The sequence below is a fragment of the Varroa destructor genome, unplaced genomic scaffold (genome assembly GCF_002443255.2).
Source record: "Varroa destructor unplaced genomic scaffold, Vdes_3.0 BEIS01000003.1, whole genome shotgun sequence".
In the NCBI taxonomy this organism is placed as follows: Eukaryota; Metazoa; Arthropoda; class Arachnida; order Mesostigmata; family Varroidae; genus Varroa; species Varroa destructor.
The window spans coordinates 25,090,370-25,117,588 of NW_019211456.1; the positions used below are offsets into that span (position 1 = coordinate 25,090,370).

General features: G+C 40.6%; 2 protein-coding genes and 1 long non-coding RNA gene across 14 annotated transcripts in view; 1 reads left to right on the forward strand and 2 right to left on the reverse strand.

Moving 5' to 3' along the window:
- Nucleotides 1–193: 193 nt before the first annotated feature.
- Nucleotides 194–13,522, reverse strand: LOC111247408 (WD repeat-containing protein 26-like). 3 transcript variants are annotated; one of them, XM_022798275.2, is made up of 11 exons: nucleotides 11,204–13,522; nucleotides 8,337–8,427; nucleotides 7,876–8,078; nucleotides 7,442–7,592; nucleotides 6,925–7,068; nucleotides 6,336–6,587; nucleotides 5,600–5,880; nucleotides 5,212–5,420; nucleotides 4,718–4,969; nucleotides 3,354–3,391; nucleotides 194–992 (listed from the first exon to the last, which is right to left on the reverse strand). In XM_022798275.2, the coding sequence occupies exons 1-10, from the start codon at nucleotides 11,644–11,646 to the stop codon at nucleotides 3,354–3,356; spliced, it is 2,064 nt and encodes a 687-aa protein (XP_022654010.1). In that variant the 5' UTR covers nucleotides 11,647–13,522; the 3' UTR covers nucleotides 194–992. The 3 variants fall into 3 exon arrangements, 2 of the variants coding, with proteins under 2 accessions (XP_022654010.1, XP_022654009.1); XR_015323034.1 differs by lacking the exon at nucleotides 194–992 and adding an exon at nucleotides 3,483–4,377 and having other exon boundaries at nucleotides 2,153–3,391; XM_022798274.2 differs by lacking the exon at nucleotides 194–992 and having other exon boundaries at nucleotides 2,153–3,391.
- Nucleotides 13,523–18,956: 5,434 nt separating this feature from the next.
- On the forward strand, nucleotides 18,957–23,021 carry LOC147756714 (uncharacterized). The gene is made up of 2 exons (XR_015323036.1): nucleotides 18,957–20,884; nucleotides 21,235–23,021. It is a non-coding gene; the product is annotated as an uncharacterized LOC147756714 (long non-coding RNA).
- Nucleotides 23,022–23,380: 359 nt separating this feature from the next.
- chico (insulin receptor substrate 1 chico) overlaps nucleotides 23,381–27,219 on the reverse strand; it is a 58,828-nt gene continuing 54,989 nt past the window's right edge. For all 10 annotated transcript variants that reach the window (XM_022795885.2, XM_086982595.1, XM_022795882.2 and 7 more), the window contains one exon: nucleotides 23,381–26,931. In XM_022795885.2, the coding sequence (XP_022651620.1) occupies nucleotides 26,167–26,931 (765 nt within the window). In that variant the 3' untranslated portion in view covers nucleotides 23,381–26,166. The remainder of the gene's footprint in view (nucleotides 26,932–27,219) is intronic.

Consider the following 27,219-nt stretch of genomic DNA (forward strand, 5'->3'; position numbering starts at 1 on the left):
CGAACAACTTATCACCACTATGGAACAAAATAGGTTTTCTTACAACTCGATAGAAACCACTATGGGCTTCAAAACCACTATGGGATAGAAATCCCATAGTGGTTTTGAAGCTAATCTCGCAGTATATTCATATGTCTGAAAGAAGAAGCTTTAGAAAGGTAACGTAAATGTTCACCTAACAGAAAACACAGAATTTTTATTAAATTCTACCAACAAGTTCATTTATTAATAATGTATTACTCTCTACGACCTTCCCCCATCTCTCAACGAATTTATTTGTTCCGTCTTACAAAAAACGCTCACCTCTGCTATTGAACTCTTTCAGCTATTTTTCCAGAATTTCTTCATTGTAAAAGGTGTTGCTGCTTATTTCACTTGTGAGTGATCAGGAAACGTTGAAGTAAGGCTGCGAAAGAACCTTTGATTCCAGCCCTTGCAGGGTGACGTCAACAACCCTTGCCGTGTGGTCTGGCATTGACGTAGCGAAAAATGACCACGCACTGTCATTAGATAGCATTGTTTTCTTAATAAATTTAGGCGAAATATAGATATTATTTTTTTTTTTATTACTATTGATCGTCTTGTTTTTCAGAAATATTTAGCAGTGCTTAAGATTCTTCCAGTCTTATTGAATACAGATCATAGTCTTCTTGAGGTAAAAATCTGGCTTAACTCTCACGCATATCTTCCGGATTTATTCATCCTTTTCTTTGCTTCATATTGATGTGAAGACAGAACTTTTTATCACGCGTAATCGTTCCGTCCAGCACACCTGCCAGAATGGTTACGTACTGCCCGGCTTTCAGTTTCAAGACGTCGCTATTGAACTTGGCAAGTCATCCTTGAGTAGTCCTCTTAAACATGAAGTACATGTCACACACGGCACAAATATCCCGGGCAGCTTCAGCAACCTTGTGAACTCGGTAAAAGGCGGAATAGACCAGATGTCGTGGGCGCATTTTTCCTTAATCAGGAACATTACTCCTCAAAACCTAAACTCGACAAAAAATATTGTCCAACGTACAATGAAATTATAACGGACTTACAAACAAGAAACGGCGCTCTCGGGTTTATCCACTTCGAAGTGGAGAGGTAATAACCAAAAAAACATTTGAAACAGCGCCATTCTTTTATCGTATGACCTGATAGCTGTAGTTGCAACAGACAGAGAATCTTATGACATATCAACAGCTAAGAGTCATAGAGTAGTGAGCGGTTGCCTGAGTGACCCCAATCAGTTGAGTACTAACTAATGGGTTAGGTTTCAAAAACAATGTGAACGGCATGCCACACAATATGCATCGCCTCGGAATCGCTGCTGCAAGTAGCAGTAGTATAATATAGTGATGCCTGTGACCCACACAACTCTGCCAGATACGACAAGGTGATACCTTAAAGTGTAGGGCATGGTTTCTGCCGTTCTGAGAGTGCAGAGTCACGTCATCTTTATGGCACTTCAGTCTGTCCACGTGATCAAAAAGCTAGCAGGTTTGTTTGTTAATTTCGTTTACCTCTTGAACGACGTCATGTTATACTCAAACTTCACAGGTGGTGCGAAACGCTACCGTTTTAGACAACCTACTGCTTTCAGTTAGAAACACGGCAGTAGTTGCAGATCTGGTAAAACAATGCAAAGAGTAAAAAAATAGCCACTAAATGGCAGTTGACAGGGCGAAAATGATCGGAGAACCTACGCCGACATTGCTAATAGCTGTTTAGAAATTAGCAAGCGAAAAATTAGGAAAAGCAAAATGTTTTCTTCCAACGACTGTTTATACAGTAGAGAAGAGGCATGCAGTATTTGTGCTCGGTTCCCCGCAAGCCAGCAATGCCTGGCCTACAGCGATAAGTGTCCGCTATCAGAGTTATACACCTTTACCTTAAGGTCATACATTTATTATTGAAGGAACATGTACATATATACGAGAAACAGGCGACTGCATGATGGTCACCTGAATACTTGTAAAAACACCAGCACATCGTTAATGTGCTATTAGTAAACTAGTGACTACCTACGTGTGACATGTGCAAATGACAATTCCTTTCGACACATCTCAATCTGTTTCGATTTGTGCAATAGGAAACAAGACAGCAAGGATACATTTGCTAGCTTTTCTATATACGTATTACCTCCAATGAAGACAAACCGTAATGATGTACCCCTACAAAATTTATCATTTATATGTACTTTTCGTAATTTTATAAAAAACGAAAATTCGACCATCCAACACCTTGGAGACTTAGAGCTGCTGTTTACAGATTGCATTTCGGTACTTTCCGTTGGCACTCTCTCAAATCCAAGGTCTTTTAGATCCTTGTGACGGTTCTGTGGCCTTACATCCGTCAGAAAATTAGATATTACCAATTCAAGTTTGTTTTTCCTTTGGTGCTGCCAACCCTGCGCATCGAATTTTATTGAAGAGGAGTATATCTGGTGTGTAAAATTGTGTTGAATCTAGAATATAAGCCGCTCTGTTTTATCCCCCTAAAGTCATGATTCAGGGATGTTTATATTTAACCTACGCCTAGCAACTTCTCTTGCTCTCAACAGTATTGTGCCTTTTCCATATGAAACAGCAATTCAACCGATCGCTCAATCATCAATTCAAAAAAATAGCGGACATAAGAGCTAGCCACAGCTTATGGAACCACTCTAATCTACATATGTTTATTTTGTATTTATATGTCTATGCGTACGCACATATTAAATAAATGCCAACAGCGCACGTCCAGCAGGTAATGGGAAAAAGTAAATAGTAATAACAACTGATGCAGGCCGTGAGTTATACGTTAGAAAAACCCAACCCCAGTTGGATTTTAACTAAAAGAGGATCTCGTTACTTCACAAAAAAAGATAAACAGTACCTCGAAATAGTTAACCACTATACAAAGTGGACGCCTGTCAATAATTGAATGACTCGGAGTCGGCATAATAATAATAATGATAATAAAATGAAATCTTAGAGATAACTGAGATAAATTAAGTCAACCACACATCAGAAGATTCTTCATGGTAAATACATCTGCGCAAAAGATCACTTATAAATAAAAAAAAAAAAAATGTAGGCGAACGCTTTAAAAAGCAACAAAAATGTCGCATCGGGCAGTCGCTCACTCAGCTTTATGAAAACACAAGCTATCTGTTTAGTGGATAACTTTTCGAAAATGCGCCGTTATATGAACTGTCTTCGCGCACACGCAGGTGAATAATATGAATAATAGGAGCCATAATAAAGGTCTAAATTCCATGTTCACATATAATAGGTAGGTCAGTAATTGTTAAAAATCTTTGCTATAACGTTGATTTTGTAGATCTCCTATCATTGCTTTTCTCAATATATATATATCCATACCTAATCAGCCATTTCGTTATCACTTCCAATATTTTCGCCTGAAATTCACCACAAAGAAATTCAAATCATTATTCCATGATATACGTTTTATACTGTTGAGACACGAAAATATAAAAAGTTATCGCTTACCGTTTCCATGAAGATGCCTAAAGAGTGACTTACTCAATAGGGTTGACTATCTGGTGGGGAGCAACGTCAAGATGACGCCAACAAATCTATTCATGAATCATCTTTATCACAAGCTTTGTACATTTAAGATTTCACATAAATGCACCATCAAGAAGGTGGTCTCCCTAGGTTTTCATTATGGCACTAATTCGCTTCACCTAGTTTTTTCGCGCACATGTAGCCCTATCTTCAAAATCGCTCTATTTTTTCTCCACCTTTTTATTACCATCCATGTAGAGTACATTGCTTTTAAAATACACTTCTTATATAAGAAAGCTATATCACATAATCCAGGGGCCGCTCGACGTTATTTCTAAGTGTTGACTCTCCCGCTGAAACATATACCGTTCTAACTGTTGCCACCAATTTAGAGTAAACAGAAGACCTGAGATTCTCACCTCGTAGGGAACAGAGTTAACAATTTCGACGAAGAGAAAATGGACCAATGACGCCTCTGGGCTATGTGCCGCGCCAGCCAATGTAAACCACTGTTAGTGCATTGTGCGGAAATTTCCGCTCCTCGACAGACGACAACTTTATTTGTTCACTCACTTCTTTAGGTGAAAATGTCCTCATCGCTGAATACAATTTCTTATAAAATTTACTGGCTTTTTCTTTCAGTCTAATCTATCCAATGTTCGGCCATCCAGTTTTATATTGTCTTCAAAAATGAGTGAAGTTAATAATTTCATTGACAAAGCTAAGGAAGTTCTATATAATAGATGTTGTCTTTAAGTAAAATCTTAACTGCACAGTATTCAAAGAAGAAAAAGATTTATAAAAATTCATTTTGTCAGCAAACGTTTTTTGTTGGCATCATTTCGAGTTGCTTCGAAGTGGGTGGCCATCTTTGTAACTACAATAAAATAATACAACATAAAATTCTTCAAGAATTTTCAGCCAGGATGCGAATGATATTGGGTTAAATAAGTACAACAGTTTATCGTTGTACGCTCACTTTGGCTGGCAATCACCCGATAACTATTAACATAATCACAGTATAAATCAAGATTGCAACAATCGTAAGGAAAACTACACAACGCAGGTTCTGTTTTTCTGTACATATTGTGTACAACGTATCCAACGCAATTTTTCCTTTTTGGGCGTCTAATGATCTTTTTTAGAGATGTATCTCCAATTCATTATTATAGTTATTTGTTCGAATTGAGAAAACGAAATATTGAGCAAAGACTTACCGCTCACATCTGCGGTACTGACATCCGCTCTGCCTATACTGCCGCTGCTACCGTCTATCGAAATATTCGGTTCAGAAGGTATCCCACATGATGTATCCGGACCCCAGAGTCGCAGGGTTCCATCATCAGATGCAGACACAAGCAACTGCGGAAAGTGAGGGTTCCATGCAACGCTATTCACCGTCCGTATGTGACCACTTAAGACTTCGACTGGCGTTTCTTTCGATCGGTTGAATATGTACACCTTGTGGTCTATGGATGAATACGTAAATAAACACAAAAGAATCGCACAGCGATAGGAAACAGAGAGCAGTGAGTAGTACATCCCTAAATAAATAGCATAGGATCCAATAGATCAAAACAATAAAGTCAATCTCTTTAATCAATTTAACTCCGAGTCCGATCCTGTTCGTCAGCAGAGAGTACTTCAGCAGTAAAAACTGACACAGTATTATACAAAATTAGCAACGTAATGAAGAAGTTAGAATCCATACCTTCGCTACCCGATGCAATGAAATTGTCTCCGATACCACCAAAACAGGACTGAATTGTATAGTGACCTTGCACGACGCCCCGGAAACGCTTCACCAGTGTCTTGGTTTCAATATCCCAAAGATGCAGGCCCTGTCCGTTTAAGTTGAGCACTATCTGTTTTCCTGCCTTATCGACCGCGAACGACATGACCGCGCAACTTTCCGATATACTATTCGATAACCAAATATATGTCTTCATATATTAGATGATGATTATGCGATTTTTTCTCTTCCAGGCATACTGGGGGAACTCTACCAAACGAACTCTAGCTCTAGTATGTATGTACATATATATATATATATATAAACTGGTGCGGCGAATCGAGCAGTCGAATTGGTGTGAACTTACAAGTGCTCCTCGCGCATATCATCTGTGTAGTATTTGCGTATTCTTTTATGACTATCGGCAGCAAGTACAGTTTTGCCGTCGTCAAGGCAGCGCATATAGACAATTCGGACGCCTTCCCAGGAATCCACAACAGTCCCGTCAAGATCACAGTAATAGAACTGCCCTCGAGCACCGCCTACTAAAAATGTAAATGTATTACTTCCTCGGATCGGGGTTTGCCAACCACACGCCGTCAAACTATCATCCGCAGAATACGAATGCTTCTGGCGGAGACGACCACTCTAGAAGTAAACGAGAAAAGAACAGTTAGATCTATTGTTAACTATTAAGTTTACTAGTTAGTCAATAATGACGGATCACCTATTACATTTATGTGGATAATATCAGCTTATACGAAAAACTTGTTATCTCATTCAAACGTTGCTAGAAAATTAAGTCCAATAAGGCTCTACCCAAAACAAATTCAAGTTCATTTAAAAATGCATCTGATTTTGGACTCATCACTGTCTATATACGCTACAGAAAATACTTACATTGAAAAATCCTCAACAAGGAAAGGCTGATCATTTTAAATCCAAACCGGTTAGGGCTATTGTCCACTTAAATTGGAACAATTACATTAACGCCATCCTTTTGCGTGTAAAAGAGAATAATATCGATAAGTACCGTAGATATTTTTTATCAGCTTCTAGTCAGTGGAAAAAGATGTGGGTATTATAGTACGTTCTCAACTTACGAGGGTGTCCCACATCCAGATATCGGAAGAATCTTCAGTACCGCAGACGAGCAATAAGCTATCATCTGGACTCCACGAGATACAGGTGATTCCATAAGTATGACCTTCAAGAGTGTAACGGACCTTCAATTGCAGTGTTTCGGGATCTAAATCCCAGAGAATAACTGTTGAATCCTTTGAACCCGTTGCCAGACGCAGTCCACTGTGGCTCCACACACATACCCAAACCTCGTCCGCATGCTCCGACAGAATCTAAAAGCCAAGTTGGCCAATAAACCAACAATTCGCAAAATCATAAATTTCGCTTCGTGAAATCACACTATGGTCAAATTGAAAGTCTTTTCGTGGAACTTGATAAGTGTATAGCCTCTGTTACTACTGGATACTCGAATATGCATTGCCAACGTTTTACAGGCCTAGGTCGACCTTAAAGTTCTATTATATATAAATTCCCTACGTCAGTGGTTATACTTTTGAAAAAGTACAAACTAGGTTTAGAGACACTCTATCGATTGGTATTATTACCAATTTCGAAGGTGGAACTAGAGAGTTCCAAGTATTTCTTGTAAGTTACTGGTATGCTATTTACCTGTGTGGTAGTGCACGGGAAGTTCCTTCGATCGCAAACGTGATCGGTGAGAAGAGATACATCTGGCATCAACTCTTCTTCGCCAGCTACGTTGTCCGGCCCCAAATAATGTAAAGGACACCGGTCAAGCTGATAATACTGCGCCTAAACGAGATAGATAGAAGGATTTTCAGCTTGCTTCATATTAGTGACACATATATGAAAGTAACTGGACGATTAAACAAGTAATTATAATAAACTACGAAGCACCCGGAATGTACGTTTCACAATGCATTCTAGTAAAGACCCCTTCCAGTTGACAAAATAGAATAGAATGTGCGAAAAAATGGCTTTTCGTCGTCAATAATGTAACGTAATTAAGTCTCAAAAATGAGTAGCCCAGCATTTGAATTCTGCGCTTTCCTTGAGTTTTCTCAGATTCACCAATCTCTACTAGTAGCTATCATGTTATGTTCAAGTTCGATTTGGGCTAATAGTAGCTTCGAGAATATAACATCTATCAGTCAGTTGTTGGTACCTTGGCAAGGAGATTCCGTAATCTTTTCGGAGGCAGCATTATTGATGCAGGAAGGAATTTTTGTAAACGTTCCACTAAAGTCAGACGTGTTTCCCCCACATCTATTCGAAATGTGTCCAATACAGGATTTGAATCGGTGATCATCAGGTATCTGTAAGCCAGGTTATATCGCCATTCAGAGAAGTCCGCTGGTCACTATTAAAAAGTTGAGGAATACATGTGAAGCAGTAACAGACGATAAAAGGATACGACAAGGCTAACCTAAAAACTTAGAATAGATAGAACAGATCAAAAACTTCAAATTTATTATTTTACGAAAATTTTTATTTTTTTTAAATATATGTTATTGCAGCATTAGACTACGCACAGCCAGTAGAACTATCCTATACTTCAAATTTTGTCTGAAGCTCAAATTCATTTTTACTTTAACTTACCTGGAGAGTTCGTGGACCCGAGAAAAGTTATGTCGGAGCGGACTAATTTGATGTCGAAGGCAATTTAATGCCTCTAGCGGTTTGTTCCGTACGAGAAGTTCGAAAAATTTCTGCTCAAAAATGAGGAAATGCATTTTGATTCTTGCATTTGAACCCAGCAGGCTAGGTTCCAACTCATCAACATCTGCAACAGCGGCTTCCAACTGAAAATTATGTAGCAACGAATGCTGGTTGAAGCTTGGTTTAATGTGAAGCAAAACACCGTCAGACATAACATGTAGAGATAATAATATGATCTATTTCTGTGGACGAAACTCTCTGTAAAATGTAAAAAATTTCACATTTGTTGCGTTGACAGTGCTAATCGTGGCTCATACATTCGAACATTAATTATCATTATTACTTTAATTAATAATGGATACTATTTTTTAATAGACACATCAACTAGAAGCAAAAGTTACCTCGCCATCCATGACATGTCTTTGAAGTTTGCTTGCCAGTGGGTGATCGAGAGTAAGGCCAGATTCCTCGGCAAGAGCGTGCGCTGTTCGCCTAAAAAAGAACAGACCATTGAAAACCATAATATAGAGCTAAAAATATCAGTAAGTAGATACTAGAGTTGATTATAGGTAGTATTGAATCCAGTTTTTGTTTAATATATTAAATCACGTTATTACATGAAATACCGACGATATTTGCACCGTTTCAATAAAACAGTAGACTCGAATGTAAGTGTATAATATGTAAATGCGTTCTAGATTGAATACATTTAAACGAATACGCCTTAAATAACAAAAAGGGTTTGGTGAGTGGAGCTCTCTTAGCGCCATACTAGCCACCACTTTTGTACAACCAATTCTTAGTAACAAACTAAGCATTTTTCTATTGCGCATTTACGCCAAGCATTGTTGATAGTGCAAATGTTTTTAGCTTAAGACATACCGTGACATTGCTGCTTTTAACAGAAACTATTAAACAGATTATGTGCGATTAACGAGTTATCATTAAATACAAAGTACTGGATTTCATTGTGCTTAAACGTTAGCGGTCTGTATGTTGCAGCGGGCGTACGCTTATCCGCTATTCTGGATATAGAAGAGGATATAGAACCAGTTCTTTTTAGAAAAAAAAAAAGCATGCTCATCACAGCGGAAAACAGTGAGTAGTTTTCGTGCTCTTGGCGAAACTAAAGTATTATCCAACCTCTCAGTGCTGGTCAAATTTCCTTTAGCAAAATTAAAAATATCTTTGAGCCAAACTTAGTTTTTGGGTTTCTTACTGGAGGTTATTATCGGTTTAGTACGTTTTTTTTTGAAAAAAAAACGTGAACCGGAAGATTTACTAGAGGATTTAAGCTCATCAAATGAAAAATCATCAAACCAATTTCGACACGCTTAGATTTTAGTGCAGAATTCAACGGACGTTTTGAGAAGCAAAATATCGACTGCCAATTGAGTCGCCCATATGACTTCGGAAGGAATTAGTGCTTAGAGACTTTAGGCACGCTTCGGACTATTTGAGCCTTCTCGCGTTTTTTTCTAAGCTTTGGTTTGCTATCGATCTAGAATTTTATTTCATTGGAATTTTTTTGCATATATCGTTATTTAAATGACACCTTAGCGAATTTAGGTCTGTCAATAGGTCTCAACGCACAGTTACTATCCAAAAGTTATTTTGTGATTAAAGAAAAAAATATTTTCAAACTGACTTGTGAAAGGTTTAAAATCTCAAGCTGGACCTGTAATCGTACATTAAATGTACATTAAATTAATATGACCGTCAGAAATTACATTTCTATAACAAGCAATATCTGTTTTTCATTAGATATAGTCTTTGAGATAACATTTTAGGTTTAGACGGAACACTATGTGAATCACATATGTTTCTGACATATGAAAGTTTTCTTTTAAATCAAGTTAATCTGACATGGAAAAGTAATTGTAGTCTGTGGGCTGAAAAAAGTATCGATTATTGCTAACGAAGAGCATACATTTGAAACTACAAAAAAGCGAGATTTGAAAAAATCTTCTGACGTTTACCAACTTTTTATTAAAGGAAATGGCAAAGCCCTAAAAAAATAGCGATATAGGTTAATTTTACTACTATATAGATTCATTTACACTGTTACCACAACATTGTTTTTATTTTGTAGAAACGGCGTTCCATATGAATTTTCGTATTCTCCTTATACCTTAGGGGCTTACTTTTCATAACTACTTCTATTTTTTAAACTCTCTCTGTATATCTATATATGTAACCCACTGCTAATCGCAGATTACGAATAAAATTATTTCTTCTATTATAGGTATATCCACGTTTGGTGAAGTAATAGAATTGTAATCCTTCAGCGTGAACAACAAGGAGCTACAAGTTAAACTTCATCACTAATTTAATCAACAATTCTACCACAAGCTTTTTTTGCTTAGAACAAACCTGCATTCGATAAACCATAACAAAATAGATAACTTCTTAGTCTACCGATTCGAATATTTCCACTTTAGATGAATTTTTTTATGATAAGTATTTCGATCGTTTAGATCGTAGTACATACAGTTCAGATCGTAGTAATAAAGCTTCTACCGAAAATCGTATATGAGGAAAACACTACATGTCTAGATGTATCTGGTCACCATATTTTCCTAAGATGTTTTTATCGCGAAGACTAATTGATGCAGGAGTGTTAAAATGCGGTGCAGTATTTTCTGCTTTTTTGAATTGTCGTGACGCCACTTTCCGGCTGGAGAAAAACTCCATGAAACAAATGCTTGCGGATGTCTCGACGGATATATCGCGTATTATATTGATATTCTCTAAAGATCGTAATTATGATAGCATGGATAGAACAGACTAGTTCGTACCCGTATAGCCGCCGCCACCTGACTCAGCATTAAAAAGGATTCAAAAAATGATGGCTTACTCACCACTGATGAGTTAAGGTAAAATCGTTTGGATTTTTTTGTGAAAATTTATGAGCATTCTTAGCGCTCTGGAATAACCATTCCATGATAAAGGATAACGATTTCCTTTGAAGCAGTGATTTCAATTGACAGTCCTCTATAACTTCTTTCTTTTTTTTTGACAGTGTTTGCCAGTGTCGGATATCACCGTTTAATGTCTGAGTATGAAATCTAGCACAGGTCCGAAGATGTGCATTTAAGAACAAAAAATCATCTAAAAAGCTAGTCAATCGCCTCACGCAACTTAAAGTCTCGAGAAAGATCCTTTACACATAATACTATACCCATCCGTTCATAAACGTCCCTTAAAAGCTCTGTAGCCATCAATATAATAATACAAACTTAGCAATATCAGGAAGTGAACCACGTACTGTAGACCAAGCGTTCGTAGATGTTGTCCAATAATCCGAATGATGTCTAGCTCGGACGGGTCTCTCGATGGCAGGTTGAGCGTGACAGATCCTCCATTGCGTCCTGGCGAGTCCCTAGATGTCCCCCCACTTCTATGGTTCCCTTCCATCGACGACACATGACCGTTCGTCGAGTTGCTCGAAGTCGAACTCGAACTACTGTTGTTACTATTGCTTGCACCTGTAGTGGCCCTGCTACTGTTAGTACTATTACTATTTTCCGAGGGGTCGGCACCCCCGCCATTCGCATCGGTCGAACTTAGCTGATTACCGGCGTTCGTCATCGTCATATTGGTTGTTGCTGGCTCGTTATTCGATCCTGTGGTGCCTGACGCTACAGCCGTCGGGATGCCACTATTTCCGTTGCGGTATGACGCATCGCCATCAGCTGATATTGATGACATTGTCGTGACTGCTGTTGCGGCGGCGGAAAGATTTGATGACGAGGATCGACGGCAAGATGAACTACCGGTGTCGGCCGTCACCTCTTCTTCAACTGGGGACGAAGTCGCCGATGACGAACGGACGTCGTCGGGGGCGACGACGCCCCCACGGGGGGCAGGTGTCGCGGGCGTCGTTGCCTCTCCTGTCGTTCTGGTCGTTGTCGCTGTAACACTTGTTGTTGCCTGGCTTCTCCCCCCTGTTTCGGCAGCTGTCGCTGTGGACGCTGACGAAGACGACTCGGCTGGACCGGACGTGCGGGCTCGCTTAAGTGAGATATCGGGAGGCGATCCCCCGTCCTCGGGCCTCCTGCGTGACGCCACCCTCGGTTCCGGACGTCTCCCCGTGACGCCAGCCAATGTCTCTCCACACCACCACCCCTAAAAAGTAGCACTGCTGCGAATGTCGTGTCTGGGCCAGCCGTTCTCGCACCAACGACCACGACCGCAGCAGCCCAAGTTGTTAATGCCACCGGATCCGCCACTACTGCCCCTGAATGGCGGATGGCTGTACCACGATACTCCGTAGTGAGCGACCAATCTTAGGAATTAGAAGAAAAGCGGACAGCTAAGCACTGTCCTGTTGCTTCTATACGTGCTACTGCTGTTGCTGTTAATGTTGTTAATGCTGCTGGTGCCGTCGCGACTGGCAAAATTTTGTTGATGCTGACGATCACTTGCTGGTCGGATGGTTTAAGTGCACGACGAGATAACGACGGTGCTGCGAGCCACTGAAACACGCACATATATATAAAGAACAAAGCACTGCTGTCAGCAGACATGCACCAATGCTGGGACGAAAGGCCAAGAGCACCTTAGCAGGCACACAAACATTGGTGGCCAGGTGAATGCAAATTAGGACGACAGGACCCGAACTTGACAATTTTATTCACTGAACAATTGTCGTATGTATGCTCCTTACCCAGGGCACACGGACGAGACAGCAAAGAAGCCACCTAGCCAGCCAGTCAGCAAAACCAGCTATACTAAACAACAGCAGCAGCAGCAGCAGCAGTCTTTACGCATTGGTCTTTATATGGCTGTGATCAGAAACGACTATGCAATCGTGATTACCACTAACTCGCCACAGTTGCAGGTGGGGAATTCTCAGCTGTCACAGCACGAAACCATGGACGAACAACGAGTGTCAGTTCGATGCGGCCGATTGCTTCGTACGGCTGCTTCGTAACTAGCTGTTAGCATTCAACGGTAGTAAGCTGGTACGCCACTCGGAAACCGACACAATACGCGCGATGCCCGACCGTGGCTTTATCTCTCGAAGTTGTGTTTCTATTACTGAGGATAACGGCAGCAGTAGCAAATCAGCACAGACAACACAGACGACATAAGCTGCAGTCTCTCCATATAGGCGCACAGAGGCAGGCCACCGTTGCTGCGTGCGACGCCTGGATGTTAGATGCCAAATGCTCGATTACCGCCTCGCACAACTCGCCTCATTCATCGTTAGTGGCTAGTGCTGATTAATGGTTAAAACGAGACGAAGACTAACGAACTTCGCACGATCACAGATGAAAGGAAAGAAAGAATACTCTGAGCTTGTTCGTCGTTGGACGGTTGGTCATCCAGAAAGCTCTCCACCAACAGTACCCACACACACAGCAAACAAACACAGGACGAAATAGGCAGCAGCAGAAGGAGCAGTAGCAGCAACAAAGTAGCACAACGCTGTCTCCTCGAACGGCCTTATCAAACAGCTGATTCGTGGTGTTGATGACGTCACGGTGGACGACGGTTGTCTGCTAAGTGGCGAGGACAGTATGCCAGGATTGGTTGCGGAAGACGACAACGGAAATAAACGGAACGGAAGCCCGCGAAAAGCAGCCATTTTGTATCATCGCGTACTTTAGATAGGAAAGGTTTTTGGTCCTTGGCTAACCGTCGACCTGAAGTGCCTCATAGCTTTTGGCTATGAAGTGTCTTTGGACGTTGTTTCGTTGGAAAACATGGACAACATAGTTTACCGTTTTTTTCTGTTCTTCTTTTTTATTTATTTTTTTAAATCTTAGGGTAGTAATTTTGCTACTTTTCTTACCACGTAAAGGGACATGTACATTAGAATGAGACGTTTAACTAAATTGCTTATTATGTATTGCTTGCAGCCCTACGTAGCAATTACAATAACTAGGCTAGATAGATTTATATTAAAAGCAATATTTGTTGTTCTTCAGCATATATAATTAGATCGTCATATTTAGATTAACTTTGTTTTCTTGTAATATATAGTTACTGGGATAACTTAATAGAAAAAAAGCAAATATTTTTGCGTCAAACACTAAATTTGTGTGTAGTTTTACAAAGTAGCAGCTTTTTAACTGTTTGGATTTTCTTGGTTTAATACCTCCCCCATGGCAGGACATCTTTAAGTAAATGATTTTTTGTTAGGTAATGTTAAAAACAATGCATGTTAAGGAAATGCAGTCTATGCGTGAGAATGAATCAACAATAGTTTAATGCTTTTAATATAGACCAAGCTCTGTTTTCAATCAATTATTTAAATACAAAGGGTGATCACTCACTCGGGTTTTCCTATTTACGTCAACAACAGCAACTCTTAAAGAAAAACTCCTTAACGTTTATAGACAAGAACATAATTTATCGGTAAACTCTGTCCTGCTGTTATTTTGTTTTTCACCTTTCTAACCGATGACTTGACTATCACATAGCAACACGTAATAACAATGCATATATATATATATATATATATATATATATATGGTTGTCGGTCTCTATGAAAACAATACGAATCGCACCCAACACATCCATAAATACACGTATGCCATTTTGTTTTCAATGATTGAGACATCTTTAAAGTCAATGTTTAACATGCCGTGGCGTTCTTTCAGCGATTTTCCTTTAACCATATATAGTAACTAAATCTTTGTTTTTTTTTAGAATCTTGTTCAAATTTTGACAGTGAAAACTCACTGAGAAAAAGATCGGCTAGATGGGTAATGTTAAAGTAGAAACGGGGCTAAAAGATTCAGCAAAAACTTTCTATTATCAACGAACTACGAGCTGGAACGTTATCGTGGTAAAGAATATATGAGACGTTCCCTCGGAACCCTAGGTTCATCCGTTAGATGCGGTGACACGATCGTTTTGGAACTTTCTAGAAACGCTTTTTTGAAAATACGAGGAAATGTGTTCTACCATACTTTTAACTCCGGGCTCTGTTTACGTCCCTTCATAGCTAAGGTCGAGCAAACGGTGTCGTTCCAAAGCTTGCTGTATTCTTGAAAATAAAGTTCGATTAATCACTTGGTTTTTATTTACAATATTTTTAGGCAATGTAATTTTAGTTAATTCAAATCGTGTATTTATTAGATTCTAGAAATAATTTTTAAAAAATATTTTAGTATAACGCATGCCGCGCCATATTGAAAGAAATATTATATATATATATATAAAGTCGTCTGGGGCAGTTTAGTAAATTGAGAAACCTAAATAAAATATAGAGTACATAAGGTAGACCAATCGTACTTCAGTACACGTACTGCCCTTTATTATTTACGCATTGCAGCCAGCGCTTTAAAAAATTCTCAAGAGCTCTTTACTTGTGATTTGTATTACAATGCGTAATTTATATTAAAGACTTGAAGGTGTGCTTCGTTACGCCCTTTAGCTCCTTTTTGAGAAATGAAACCCACCGGAATCACACGTTCCTAACTATAGGGTCGGATACTGACAAGGTGATATATCTATTTGAAAATTAGGCTATCTTTAAGGTACACAAAACGTATATGTTTTGGACTCTATCCGTAAGAAAAGATTTTTGCTTGTTGTTTTCGTTTTCAGTGTTTTCGTCATAATTTTGTAACACGTATTTCAAAAAGTTTTATATTAAGTCGTCAGGTAGCGCACTGTCGACGCTCTGACTTTTTCAAAAGCTTCCGTGATCACCACAGCTCGTCGTTTCGTCTGGAATCCTGAGGTAGAGGCATCTCAAAACTTCTGTAGCCTTCAACTTTCTTAATTACAATAGCTGGACCGGTAACAAAGTGTTGTTTCACTGGAAGTCTTTTTTTGTTTTTACCAATCTTCGATGGAGACTACAGACTGTTGAGAAACAGGTACATAACTACTGGGCATTGATATTCGGTAATAAATTATATTTACAATAATCAAAGACAACGTTATATAAATTTTATGCTATATATCATTATTGTGTGGGATAATCGATCAGCTTAAAGTCGTAAACAGAAAAAGACGTGAAGCAATTATTTGCTAAATTTGACGCATGGTTTAAATGCTATTTAAATCTTTCGACCTGCCAGCAAGCTCTAGACAAATAAATCGCTGCTAACTCGGACGCGAATCGGGCCTAAAAGCTTTAGCTACGATCGATATGCTGCCTGTCTCCAGCCAACGACGTACCATAGGCGACGAAGCTTACGTTCGATCTAACCTGTAGATGCGGCGGTGAAAAGCTAAATTACGCCAAAATAATGTGCGAGTAGTTCCACGTAGTGGCTCAAATTACTGAAGACCAAAATTTTTGTGGGTGTGAATACTTCAGCACTAACTCAATACCCTAGACGTGAAGGTTCATCTTGGGTGAGGCCTTCAGCGCTTAAAACTGAGACCGGTCAGGTTCGTCAATGGGATTCTTGTTTAATTGTATACTATGAAGGATGAGGTCAAGGCGTCTAAAATTTCGCCGACTTCTTTCGTTACAAACGTATGCGCTGATAGTGGTGCTAGGTTGTGGTCCACAAGGCCACAAGGAACTAAGGCATTGGTTTATTTTGCCGAAGTCAAACAGCGGCTAAAGCAATACAAGAGATTTGTGCCGTGTACAGCGAAGCCGCTATAGCTTTAGAAATCGCTGAAAACTTGTTTGCGAAGTTTAAGGATGACGTCGCGGAATAACATTTTGGTTAGTCTGGTGCCGATAAGAACCTATCGAAGACACTTTTAAAAGAAAATGGCCGGCAAACATTTCATGAATTGTGCGGAAAAATTAACTGTAGTCATATAGGTACTCGCAGGCAATTTAAACTCATGAGATTTACTCAAGAAGTTGAAGCTTGGAAGCCCCATGGTCTAGGTGTGCATCGCATAGAAGAGCATTTTCTCACTGCTTCAACGTCTATTCTAGCATTGGTCAAAGACAAGTTTCTACATAAAAATGCTATCGATGAGGAGAAGTGGCATCACCAGGTAGCTACAGAGTAGTGAAAGAAGAATACCCGCAGGAGATACGCCCGACCTGAGAATTCACCTAAATCCGCATCTTTAGAAGACTATGATTTGCGTTGTGTAAAATTGGGAGATGCGTGAGAAGAACAAGATGGTCAATAAGGATTTGCATATGGCCCTATTGCATAAATATTGAGATTGTTGATGCGAGAAGGCCCGATCGACGAAACCTGGCTAGGAGAATTCCTGAACGCCAAACATGAAAATAAAAACAAATAAATAAATTGACAGATGGTGAAAAATCTTAGGGCACGTAAAAAAATAATTTCTTACTAAAATTCGAGTAAATCACGACATTCTTTGTTAGGAGGAACACGGAACTACAAATGTTCCAACCAAATATGTATATGTGCATATATATTTCAAAAATATCAGCGTGGCACACGACATATTCCATGTATTAACGATCGTCCGAGTCACTTTGTTAAATATGTTACACGCTGTGTAACTGGATTGCCTGCGCATCTGGTTCACTACATACGAAAAAAAAAACAAATAATTTTTTTGTAAATCAATCTTATATACACAGTCTTTATTTTTCGTTCAGGTTTGCATTGTTTCATATATATATATATATATATATATATATATGTATATATATATATATATGAATATATTCATAGTTTGTGTATGTATCTGTTTTTGCGTCCGCATGAATTTTCTGTATGTTTTTCCTTCCTTTCACAGATTATCATTCCGGAGCGCTGAACAGTTTGGTGACAATCCACGGATACACACAAGATTTTTGAGCACTTAGTTTTCTTTCCAGTTCAATCAACACCTGTTTTTCTTAGCCATTCTGTTAAGTTAACGCTGGAGGAACGTATCTGCCTTTGTTGTGGCGTTACGGCCGTCATTCGGTTACTACTATCATAAGTAGCGCCCTTCTCAGCTCCATAATCGTGCTAACTGAATAGTTCAAACAAAATGGACATTAACATGGTTTTACGGAATCAAGGGTCAATACTACATATTTTGTTTATCCAGAGTTATGATTTGTAGCCAGCTATTGTGGGCGTTTCCCAATTTTTTGCATTTCAATAGGATGACTGCTAGATTTATGAGTAGGTAAAATGTGCGTAAATCCTCTTTTCCAAAGGGGGGGGGGGTATAAGCAGAGATGTCCCAGTTGTAGTGCCGGAATAATAAAGATATATTTGTATGATATGCATAACAATAATTAGGGTACTGACACCAAAATAGACGCGTTGCTTGACATTGCGGACTGTTTTAGATCCTGTTATGAAAAGAGCCTTAGGTGAGGACTGACCTAGCAAGCCATGCTTATTCGCGACAGCTTTTTAATATCCGCATCGTAATGATTGCTGCTGTTACTTGCTACGCATTTATTTAATATTGTTCCTGGTTGTATTTTGGGTTCCGAATGACTGGGACCAGCCCATCTCGGCTATGTCTGACACTCGTCGCTAGTCGAAGTTGTCTGAAGGCCTCGTTATGTGTTGTGTAATTCGTTTCGCTGCGGCCTGCAATCGTCCAGACATTCACGCGATGCTCACGAGAATGACAGTAATCACTGAGTTGACAATCGTAACATGCATCATACAGAGCTATTTCTAGTACAGGATAAATGAATGTAACTCCAATAGATTAATTTAGTGAAGCTTAAACGTGGAATTGGTATATGAACGCAACAATAAAGAAGGTACGCTAGACTTTCACACTCTCGTCCTTACGAACCGAATTCTGGCTCGATTTTGAGCTAAATTAGCAGGTCGTAAGGCCAAGTTCGAAGAAGTGCCGAGACCTTTTCTAGGCATCACTCTTTTCGGCGATCATATTTTTGACTACCGGTTAGGTGATGCATCAGGAATCATCTGCTTTTCATTGCGCCTATTCAGCTTAACAGACAACCGTATATTTTACATTTACAACCGATCAGCAATGCAATCTGATACAATTCTGAATTTGATTAACATGTACGGATACGTAGAGCTGTTCAGATATTTGCTCTACGTACGAATTAGCCCGTGCAGGCGACTTCATCGGCTTCTCATCGTCTTCTATTAATAAATGAATAACAAGTGGCGGCGAGAGTTCCGCCATAGTCTTTTAGAAAATGGCGAATGTCAACAGAAATACAGCCAACAATGAATTCATACTTGTTGTTGGTGGTGGAGTAGGTAGAGTTTGCAGTGTTTGTCTCAGTAGCTCGTTCAGCCAACAGTAATAGAGATACAGATCTTGAAAGAAATGTTCGTCGTAGAAAAATAAAGCACTGCAAAAGTGCACCATACAGATGACCCAGGGGGGCCATCTATTACGCTTCGATTTTCCCAGTCGACCCAGTATGTCAGTCCCATACGAGTTTCGTCGATTAGTGCAAGACGAAATTTGTTTGTTTACTCGTTCAATTGATACGACAGACCGGCAGTCAATTATAAGTACTGATCTCGTAAGTAGTAGCAGTAGATTTGTGGCTTTACTAGTTCAGTCGATTTGTATCGAGCGTGTTTAAAGCTAGTTTTTGATTATACTTGGCTGTTACTTATTATAACGATTTGTTTATCGGCAGCGGTTACACGTTACCAGCCGAGCCAGTATGGCCACACGTAGGTATCGGTGCCCGGGATGACAGAACGAGGCGGAGCCTGACGCGCCTTCCCCGTTCCAAGCAGACCGTCATTCTCCGCCCTCCGATCCAGACGGGCAGTATGGAACTATGGTCGACAGCCAGCATCGTCACAAAAACGCGATTCGCTGGCCCACTTCTAATGTCACGGTTTTTCGTCGAGTATTTTTAGCCTCCCCGCAGATAGTCGAATCTCCGCTGGCATAGGGCCGTAATTTCCCTTAGTCACGTGTATACGTTAGCTGGCGAACATGGTCAGTCTGGCTGTTAACATCGTAACGTGCTCGAACTTGTCTCCGACAGCAGTGACACGTAAAAATCGTAGCATAATTATTGTTGAGCATTGTTACAATCGTTTGTCATAGAGGGATCCACATGCTATCCCGATAAGGCTTACAGTTACTCTTCGATACATAGGCGCCAAAGTGAATATTTGTGGTCGTAAATGATTTCGTAACGTCGCAGCATCGTGCGTTGTACATTCGAACTGATTGCAAGTTACAGTTGTAGGAAATCGAGTTGCGGATCGATGCCATATTTCGTACAGGCTACTTTTCCCACTCCATAACACAAGGCAGGATAAGGCAACTACGATGGCCGTCACAGGATGTTCAGGCTAAACAAAGATTCCATATATTTACATAGGCAAAATGAACATACACCAAGTTGTCGTCCATGCACCCTAAGCAGGACAGCTGACGTCGACCGAATCTCGCGTCGTTCTTCAACCGCACGTGTCGTTGCTGAAACCCACGAGCAACTATACTCGTCACTCGAGATTATTTCCCATGTCATGGGCGCCGTATCATTGTCTTCAGTGATGCAGGAAGCTTGTATATCTGTCGTCGACAGCAGGACAGTAGACATCGCTGTAGCTCAGCGTTAGTCACACACATACACACACACACACACACACACACACACAGGTGCTCTCCTGACGAGCCGGCTGGCCCGATCGTCAGCGTCCGCCAGCCGGACCAGTTATTTCCACCTCGTGCATTTTCCACTCATTCTTCATACCCCTTTCTCGCCCACACAGACACGCGCTAGTCACTATCGTTCTATTGAAGTTCCATGATCTCTCTACTTATCAACGTTCGTGTCGTGTGATTTCTTCTAGGGCGAGAAATCTGCGCTCCATGTTCAAATCAGACAATAGTTGAATGTACAGCGTCGGAATCATTGGACCATTTTGCATGCACCGCTCGCGACAGAAACCAGTAAACACGCTCTCCAAGACAATGGACGTCGCTGTGCAAGAACCACTGCGCTGTTCCAAGCGTCACTACTTTCTGGCATGAAATTTACCGCTTTCTCGGCCAATCTCTACGTAACCGAATATACTATATAACGAGGCGCGTCGGGAGATCAGTCAAAGGATGGCATTCACAAGTAAGTCGCTGCCACCGCGTTTGTTGGCGTGTGTATCATCGTGAACATACGACGAACAGAAAATCAGCACAATGGACGCTTTTTATTTACGCATATGTACATATGTATTCAACTGATGGAAATTGATCATTTTCAGCTTTTCTCGATAAACTCTTCTCTTCTGACACCACACGCCTGGCGTGCATGTATGGTGCGACGACAATAAACGAATTGTTCGATTGCCAACCCGGCAGCGGCAGCGGCAGCAGCGTGTAACGGTTAAGTTATTACCTTTTCGACGGATTAGTGGCAATATTAATAAGGCCACGTTCGAAAAATAACCTGTAAAAAAAATTTGTCCATCTTTTCAGTGCACCCTCAACGTTGCCCTGATCCCCATCGGCCCTTCACGAGAGAGTTCGGACGAACGTCTTCATTTCGTCGTCACTGTGTTCGCCATAATCATCACAATTTCTCTAGAATATGTCTTTGCCAGCCTTCCAAGAGCGTTCTATCTGTTGTGCTTCAATTTTCACATCAGTCCCTCAGAGCTACTGGTTACGACTAGATACGGGTCCACACCTTTGTCCTGTTACCTATTTTTTCTAGCCACTGTTTTGGCTACGTTAGTCAATCCATACCATTGGACACACAAAATCATTGCACATTACAATTCAATTGTCACTTGGTTAACAGTTTGTTGAATAGTGAAACAGCGGATCATTCAAGTTAGTTACTTAAATAATATCGTGAAGTATTATAGTGGAGAGCCCAGTTCCATGACCAGAGCGAAAAAACACAAGTCAAAGTCAGCTGTCCCACAAAATGCCTTTCAATACGTATGAAATGTTCGTTTTATTGAGTAAAAACATTTTATACGTATTCGATTAGAAATCCAGTAGTATCATATAATACTAAAAAGACAATAGGTTGACTTCAATGATTGAGTTCATTTGAACTTTGAAAACTCTGCATTAGTCGTTTTTGTGGCGTTTATAAGACAAGCTGACTTCGTGTATATGCAATGAAAGACCGTACACAAATGACTAACGCCTACCGGCTTCTATCTCCCGATTCACGTTCCTAGCGAAGAGGATCGAGGCCCATAATCAGAATATACGCAAAGCGCGGCCTAATTCGACTTTAAATAGACGTCTATAAGTGCATGAGTAGTTACTCTGTCTATAGACCTTCAACGCCTATACAACTCAATCCAATTGAATTGACCTTCATTTTCGGTCATCGGTCAAATTTCTACCATGTACCGTAATCTTATTCCTTTACCAAATCACATCAGCTAGCGCTGTCCCTATCAGGCGCACCAACAAAGGGCGATAATTATCTCGTCGAATAACTCGTGTCTTGGCCACGATTGCAATATAACGAGAAATGACTATATGATAATACACCCACTACATGCTTTATGATTCAGCTACGGTACACAAACAGCGCTACCCATTATAGGTGTCCACGAGATCGGCTCTTGTTTGGCCAAATCACCTGAACACCAGCTAGTTAGTACGTATGTGCATATATTTAGCAGCCACAAACTATAACGATGTTCTGGCATTAAACACCTTTTCTACAAAGTACGTCGTCTGCTTTCACTGAAGAGTTCGCGGTTTTTGTTACGTTTCTACTATTTCGAATTTCTGCTTCACGGTACTAACGACAGAGCATGGTACTGGCTTTTCGGCACCGTGTCCCTTCTGCTCAATCAGCCACAAGTCACTAAATCAACAGATCAATAAAAGGCGATTGATTCACTAATTCAATTTAATGTACACGATCATTCCTTTTTCTGATGATGACTCCCCGATCCAGTCGGTTTATTTCTGATGCACTTTTGTCCTTCTGTGGTTTCTTCTAAGTTAGCACATACTCCTCTCACACTTCGACATTCTTCAAATGGAAAGATCAAACGTCATTCCGAACACTTCACTGGTCATGGTAGCAGTAATTGTAGACTAATAATAATAATAATAATGGTAACACGAAATATAGTCTGTTCCGTCTTTTCATTTCAAACTTCACTGCTCACCATTATACCGACCAAAAATTCGTCATTTCAGCATCAATGAATGATCCGCATCATCGGTCAATCCTCAGTCAGCCATTGTCATCAGAACGTAATAAACAGATTTTCATTGTAACCGTTTTTGCGTCCTTATTCTTCATCAGCTTTTTGCTTTTTTTTTTTTATCGATGCTTTATCCGAGATTTGCTATATGCGTATCTTGTGATGTAGTCCGCAATCCGCAGTAATAATATTACTATTATTATTTTTATGATATCGTTTAATATATCAGCATAGTGTATGTATATCCTTATGTGTATATATGTATATAAATATTTTATCTTGCGGGCGTTTGCACACAGCCTTTCCCGGCTCCATGAGTGGCGGGTTTACGATCATTACGTTAATGGCAAGAGGAGTGCGGTTGCTTGTTCCTCACCGACAACGTAACTAATCTTCATGTCTTCACTGCAAAATAACTCTACCGAGTACGCGGCCCGTATTTCAGTATCGATCTAACAATATTTATTTCTTTCAACTCCTCTCAGCTACTCACGTTTCGCCGGTTGCATGAGTCTCTCCACATATGCAGTTACAGACTATCCATCATATGCATGGTATCGTATATATCATTATAGTCAACATTACCATCGTGTCCAGGGTAGTAATCGTATCAGCGGAGTACCTTATATATGTATATAGTGTTTTTTGCCATAATCATGATAACTATATACGTATAAAGTGTATATTTCTGCATTCTACCATTTTCCACTCATCTGCGTATGCTTTCTTCCCGAAGTCGTTTGCTTTGTACATGAGCTATTTACAGGAAAATAACAACAGTAGCGGCCGTTGAAGAAGCAGGACACTGGATCATTCGAGTGAATCTCTTATCTGCTATCTGGTCTTCATTACCGTGTCATTTCAATGTTGATACTGATTCGCGTTCGCGTCGCACAGATGATAGTGATAATAACAATAGTGACCAGATTAATCCCGTATTACCGCCTACCCGCATGGTACGCCTACGTTTTCCTGTTCGGTTATTGATTCCCTAATAAAGTAGCATCGACGTCACTGTTATCTGTAACACTGCTGCTGTATCGGCCCCTACAGTGGGTCGTTTCGAAGGTAATAAAGTCGCTTTCAGCTGGGCGACCCGTGGACGACTCTCTGGTGAAGGCCTGCTGTTGGAAGATTTCGTTGCGACATATAGATCCAATAAAACAAGCAAGCACCATTAAACGCCACTCTCTTCTTAATCATATTATATCAACTGCATTGTGCGCCATAGTTACCGACATCATTGTCAGCACAACGTCGTAATATATGAATATTGTCATTCTCGCCTATAGAGATACTATAGCTATAATAATGATAATAGTAGTTATCATTATAGTCATGAAGACTAACGCGTCATAATGGGCTAGCTAATCAAATCTTCTCTATTGGCAGCGTCGTTTTTCCTTGTATATTCTTTATATCAATATACGATTATGTATATAACATAGAACATGTATGTATATATATATATATATATATATATATATATATGTGTGCTCCTCGAAATATAAATGTCATAACAGCAGGGGTTGATCTATTTCACTTAGCATAGTAGCGTAGAGATACATATCGATACCTGTTTGGATCTTGAGTGTGTAATTAATATGGCTTCTTCTTATTTAGCGTCGGCGGGTAACAAAGCTTATTATCTGTTAGACGTTAGGGCGCGTTCTCTCTGATGTTTTCGGTTATTTAGCAGTACGTCATTCTTTTTTCATCTGACTAATGTTTGTATGTTACTGTCGGGTTAAGAATGGATCATCGTCACGATAATCACATGTCTCATAAGTTCGCCGTTGAAAACTGTCAAATGGCGGAGGAATTAATTTTGATTTTTAGCACTAAAGTAACACATTACTACGACTTATCCTGCGTAACAACAAGCTCCCGTCAGGCCTCGTATATTACTTGCCTGAGTTTGTCAGACAGGCACAAACATACTGTTCGGTCTCATTTTATTATTACTAATTCGTAGTCATCTATACTCGGACGAAAACGAAAAGGGGATCGGCCGCAGTGGTTCTCCATCAGTGAACCTGCTATGAAATCGGTACGTGTCGCGTTATTTAGCGCCGTGTACACTGGCTCCGGTGAGACAATCGGATAACTATGTTATTATCGAGACGGTTACTGGTGGCCCTGTTTCGAAGCGCCGGAGCCATGCACAACACACACAAATTCCCACAACTGTTATCGTTCTGCGTCGGTATTATCATATCACACGCCTGTCTAATATTTTCGTACAATAATAAGCGTCAATAATAATAATAATAGTAATAATAATAAGACTAGAACTACCTGCGGCAACTGACCAGACAAGACCAGAAGGCCCTCACGTATTCACCCGTTGCTGCTCGGCCTACAATTTTTAAACGCACAGTTTTATTGAGCATCAGTTATTTTTCTTTTATCATCCTACACTTTCAAGCATCCAATCGAACTTAAATACTTGTAGATGCCAGCTTCTTTCGCTCATCGAAACTTACCAACTCAACGAGTTACTCTAGCTTCCTGTGCGTCACCATCTTTCTCCTAGCTTCGAACTGATTTTGTAGTTTCATGCAAAAGGTCAACTCCCATACAAACGGCGTAAATAGGTCCAGCAGAGAAGTTGTTACATATCTAGCCAGCAGGAAAAGCGGCCCGTGCATTTAAATACGGTATGTCTGGCTCTAATTTTGGCACCTTGATGGTAAAGATCTGTTTGCCTTGCAACGTCTTTGGGCAGCACCAAGCGCTATCGGGTCAAGACCGGCTTTGCGTCCCCTATCATTTCTCTGCCCTTAATGCACTAAAGCAGATGATCTGCAGGCGCTCCTTATCTGCTTGAATCAAGTATCATTTCAGCCAGCAGTACTTTTTCTCGGCCTGCAGTGAACCTAATAGGGAAACATTACGATAAGCCATGATAAGGATAGTAATGGGTTTTATTAGACGCGACTACCCTCTCGCAGCATTGAACCTCGCAGACCTTCGCTTTTCCTGAAATAAACTTCACTGTATGATACGCCTCCGCTGGCGCTCGTTCCAGTTAGTCCCATGCCATTAGCTAGACCTAGGGCTGGAGGCACGATGTCGGCACCTACTGAAGCACCGCCGGGTTCGTGAGAATTGGATGGTGACGGGGGCTCGTCATTTGTTTGCGACAAATTCAGCGACGCATAGTTAAGTTCGCGATCACTTCCGGGCATGACCTGCATTGGTACTCTTGTTGACGGTACGGTTATAGGTGAGGGGGGCGACACAGGCTGTCCGAAGAGATCTGCAGTCCAGTGTGTATTGGTGCTCCGATCGACGACGCCGTGTTTTCGGGTGTAGGCGAAGGCGCCGGAGTTGGGGGTGGTAGTTTGGCGCTCGGCTGATCCGTCTCCATCGGCTCCTGGCTGTCTTGCGAACTTGACACAGCCTCTACAGTAGCTCCGTTGGCGCCGAACATTAGATTTTCGTAGTTGTGCTGTGTTGTCGTAAGCGCTCCGCTAAGGGAAGGCACCGCGACGACCGGGGGTGGGGGTGGTCCTGCTTGTCCCGGTGGGGGTGAAGATTTCGTAGCTGCTGTCATGTTTACATCAAAAGACATCGTCGTAATCAGCTCGGACTTACATTTCTTGGGCTCGGGCGCTCCGCATAAACTGAAGCTGCGTACCTGCCAGGGCCGACTCATGTCGAGAGAGACGTATTCGCCCTCCGTGTCCGAAGGCGTGGCTCGATGCGTATGGATGTGCTGCTGCTGCTGCTGCTGCTGCGACGTATGGGATGAGGAAGCTGCTATTGCCTTGAGGCTCAATGGCGAAATGGACTGTTCACTGAGGTCCATGTAGTCGGAGTGGCCAGTTTTCCCACTACGTGTTATCGAATTGTTGCCGGTTATACTTTCTCTGGTGCGAACGGGCCCAAATTCGTGTTTCTCCTGGAAGCTTGATGCTTCCTTAAGTGACGACGACACCTCTACTTCTTTGAGAGGAAATAGTTTCATCGAAGACTCCGGCTCCTACCATGCAAATTATAACACAATACGGTTGAGTTATTTTGATAACGACTAAATCTCTCATTGTAAGGTCATCAAGAAATGTGGTAGTAATACTTGAGCCGCACACACTGCGGGACAGTTTAGTTTGAAGCTACGTAGTAAATATCCGTGATGTGTTTATGTATTGAATAATCAGCTGTCATTACAATGTCTAGCTTACATTGCTGTTCGTTAAGAACATCATTGGAGATTATCAAATACCTGTTTACTACATCCGTTAAATAGTTGATCATTAACCTTTGAAGCAAA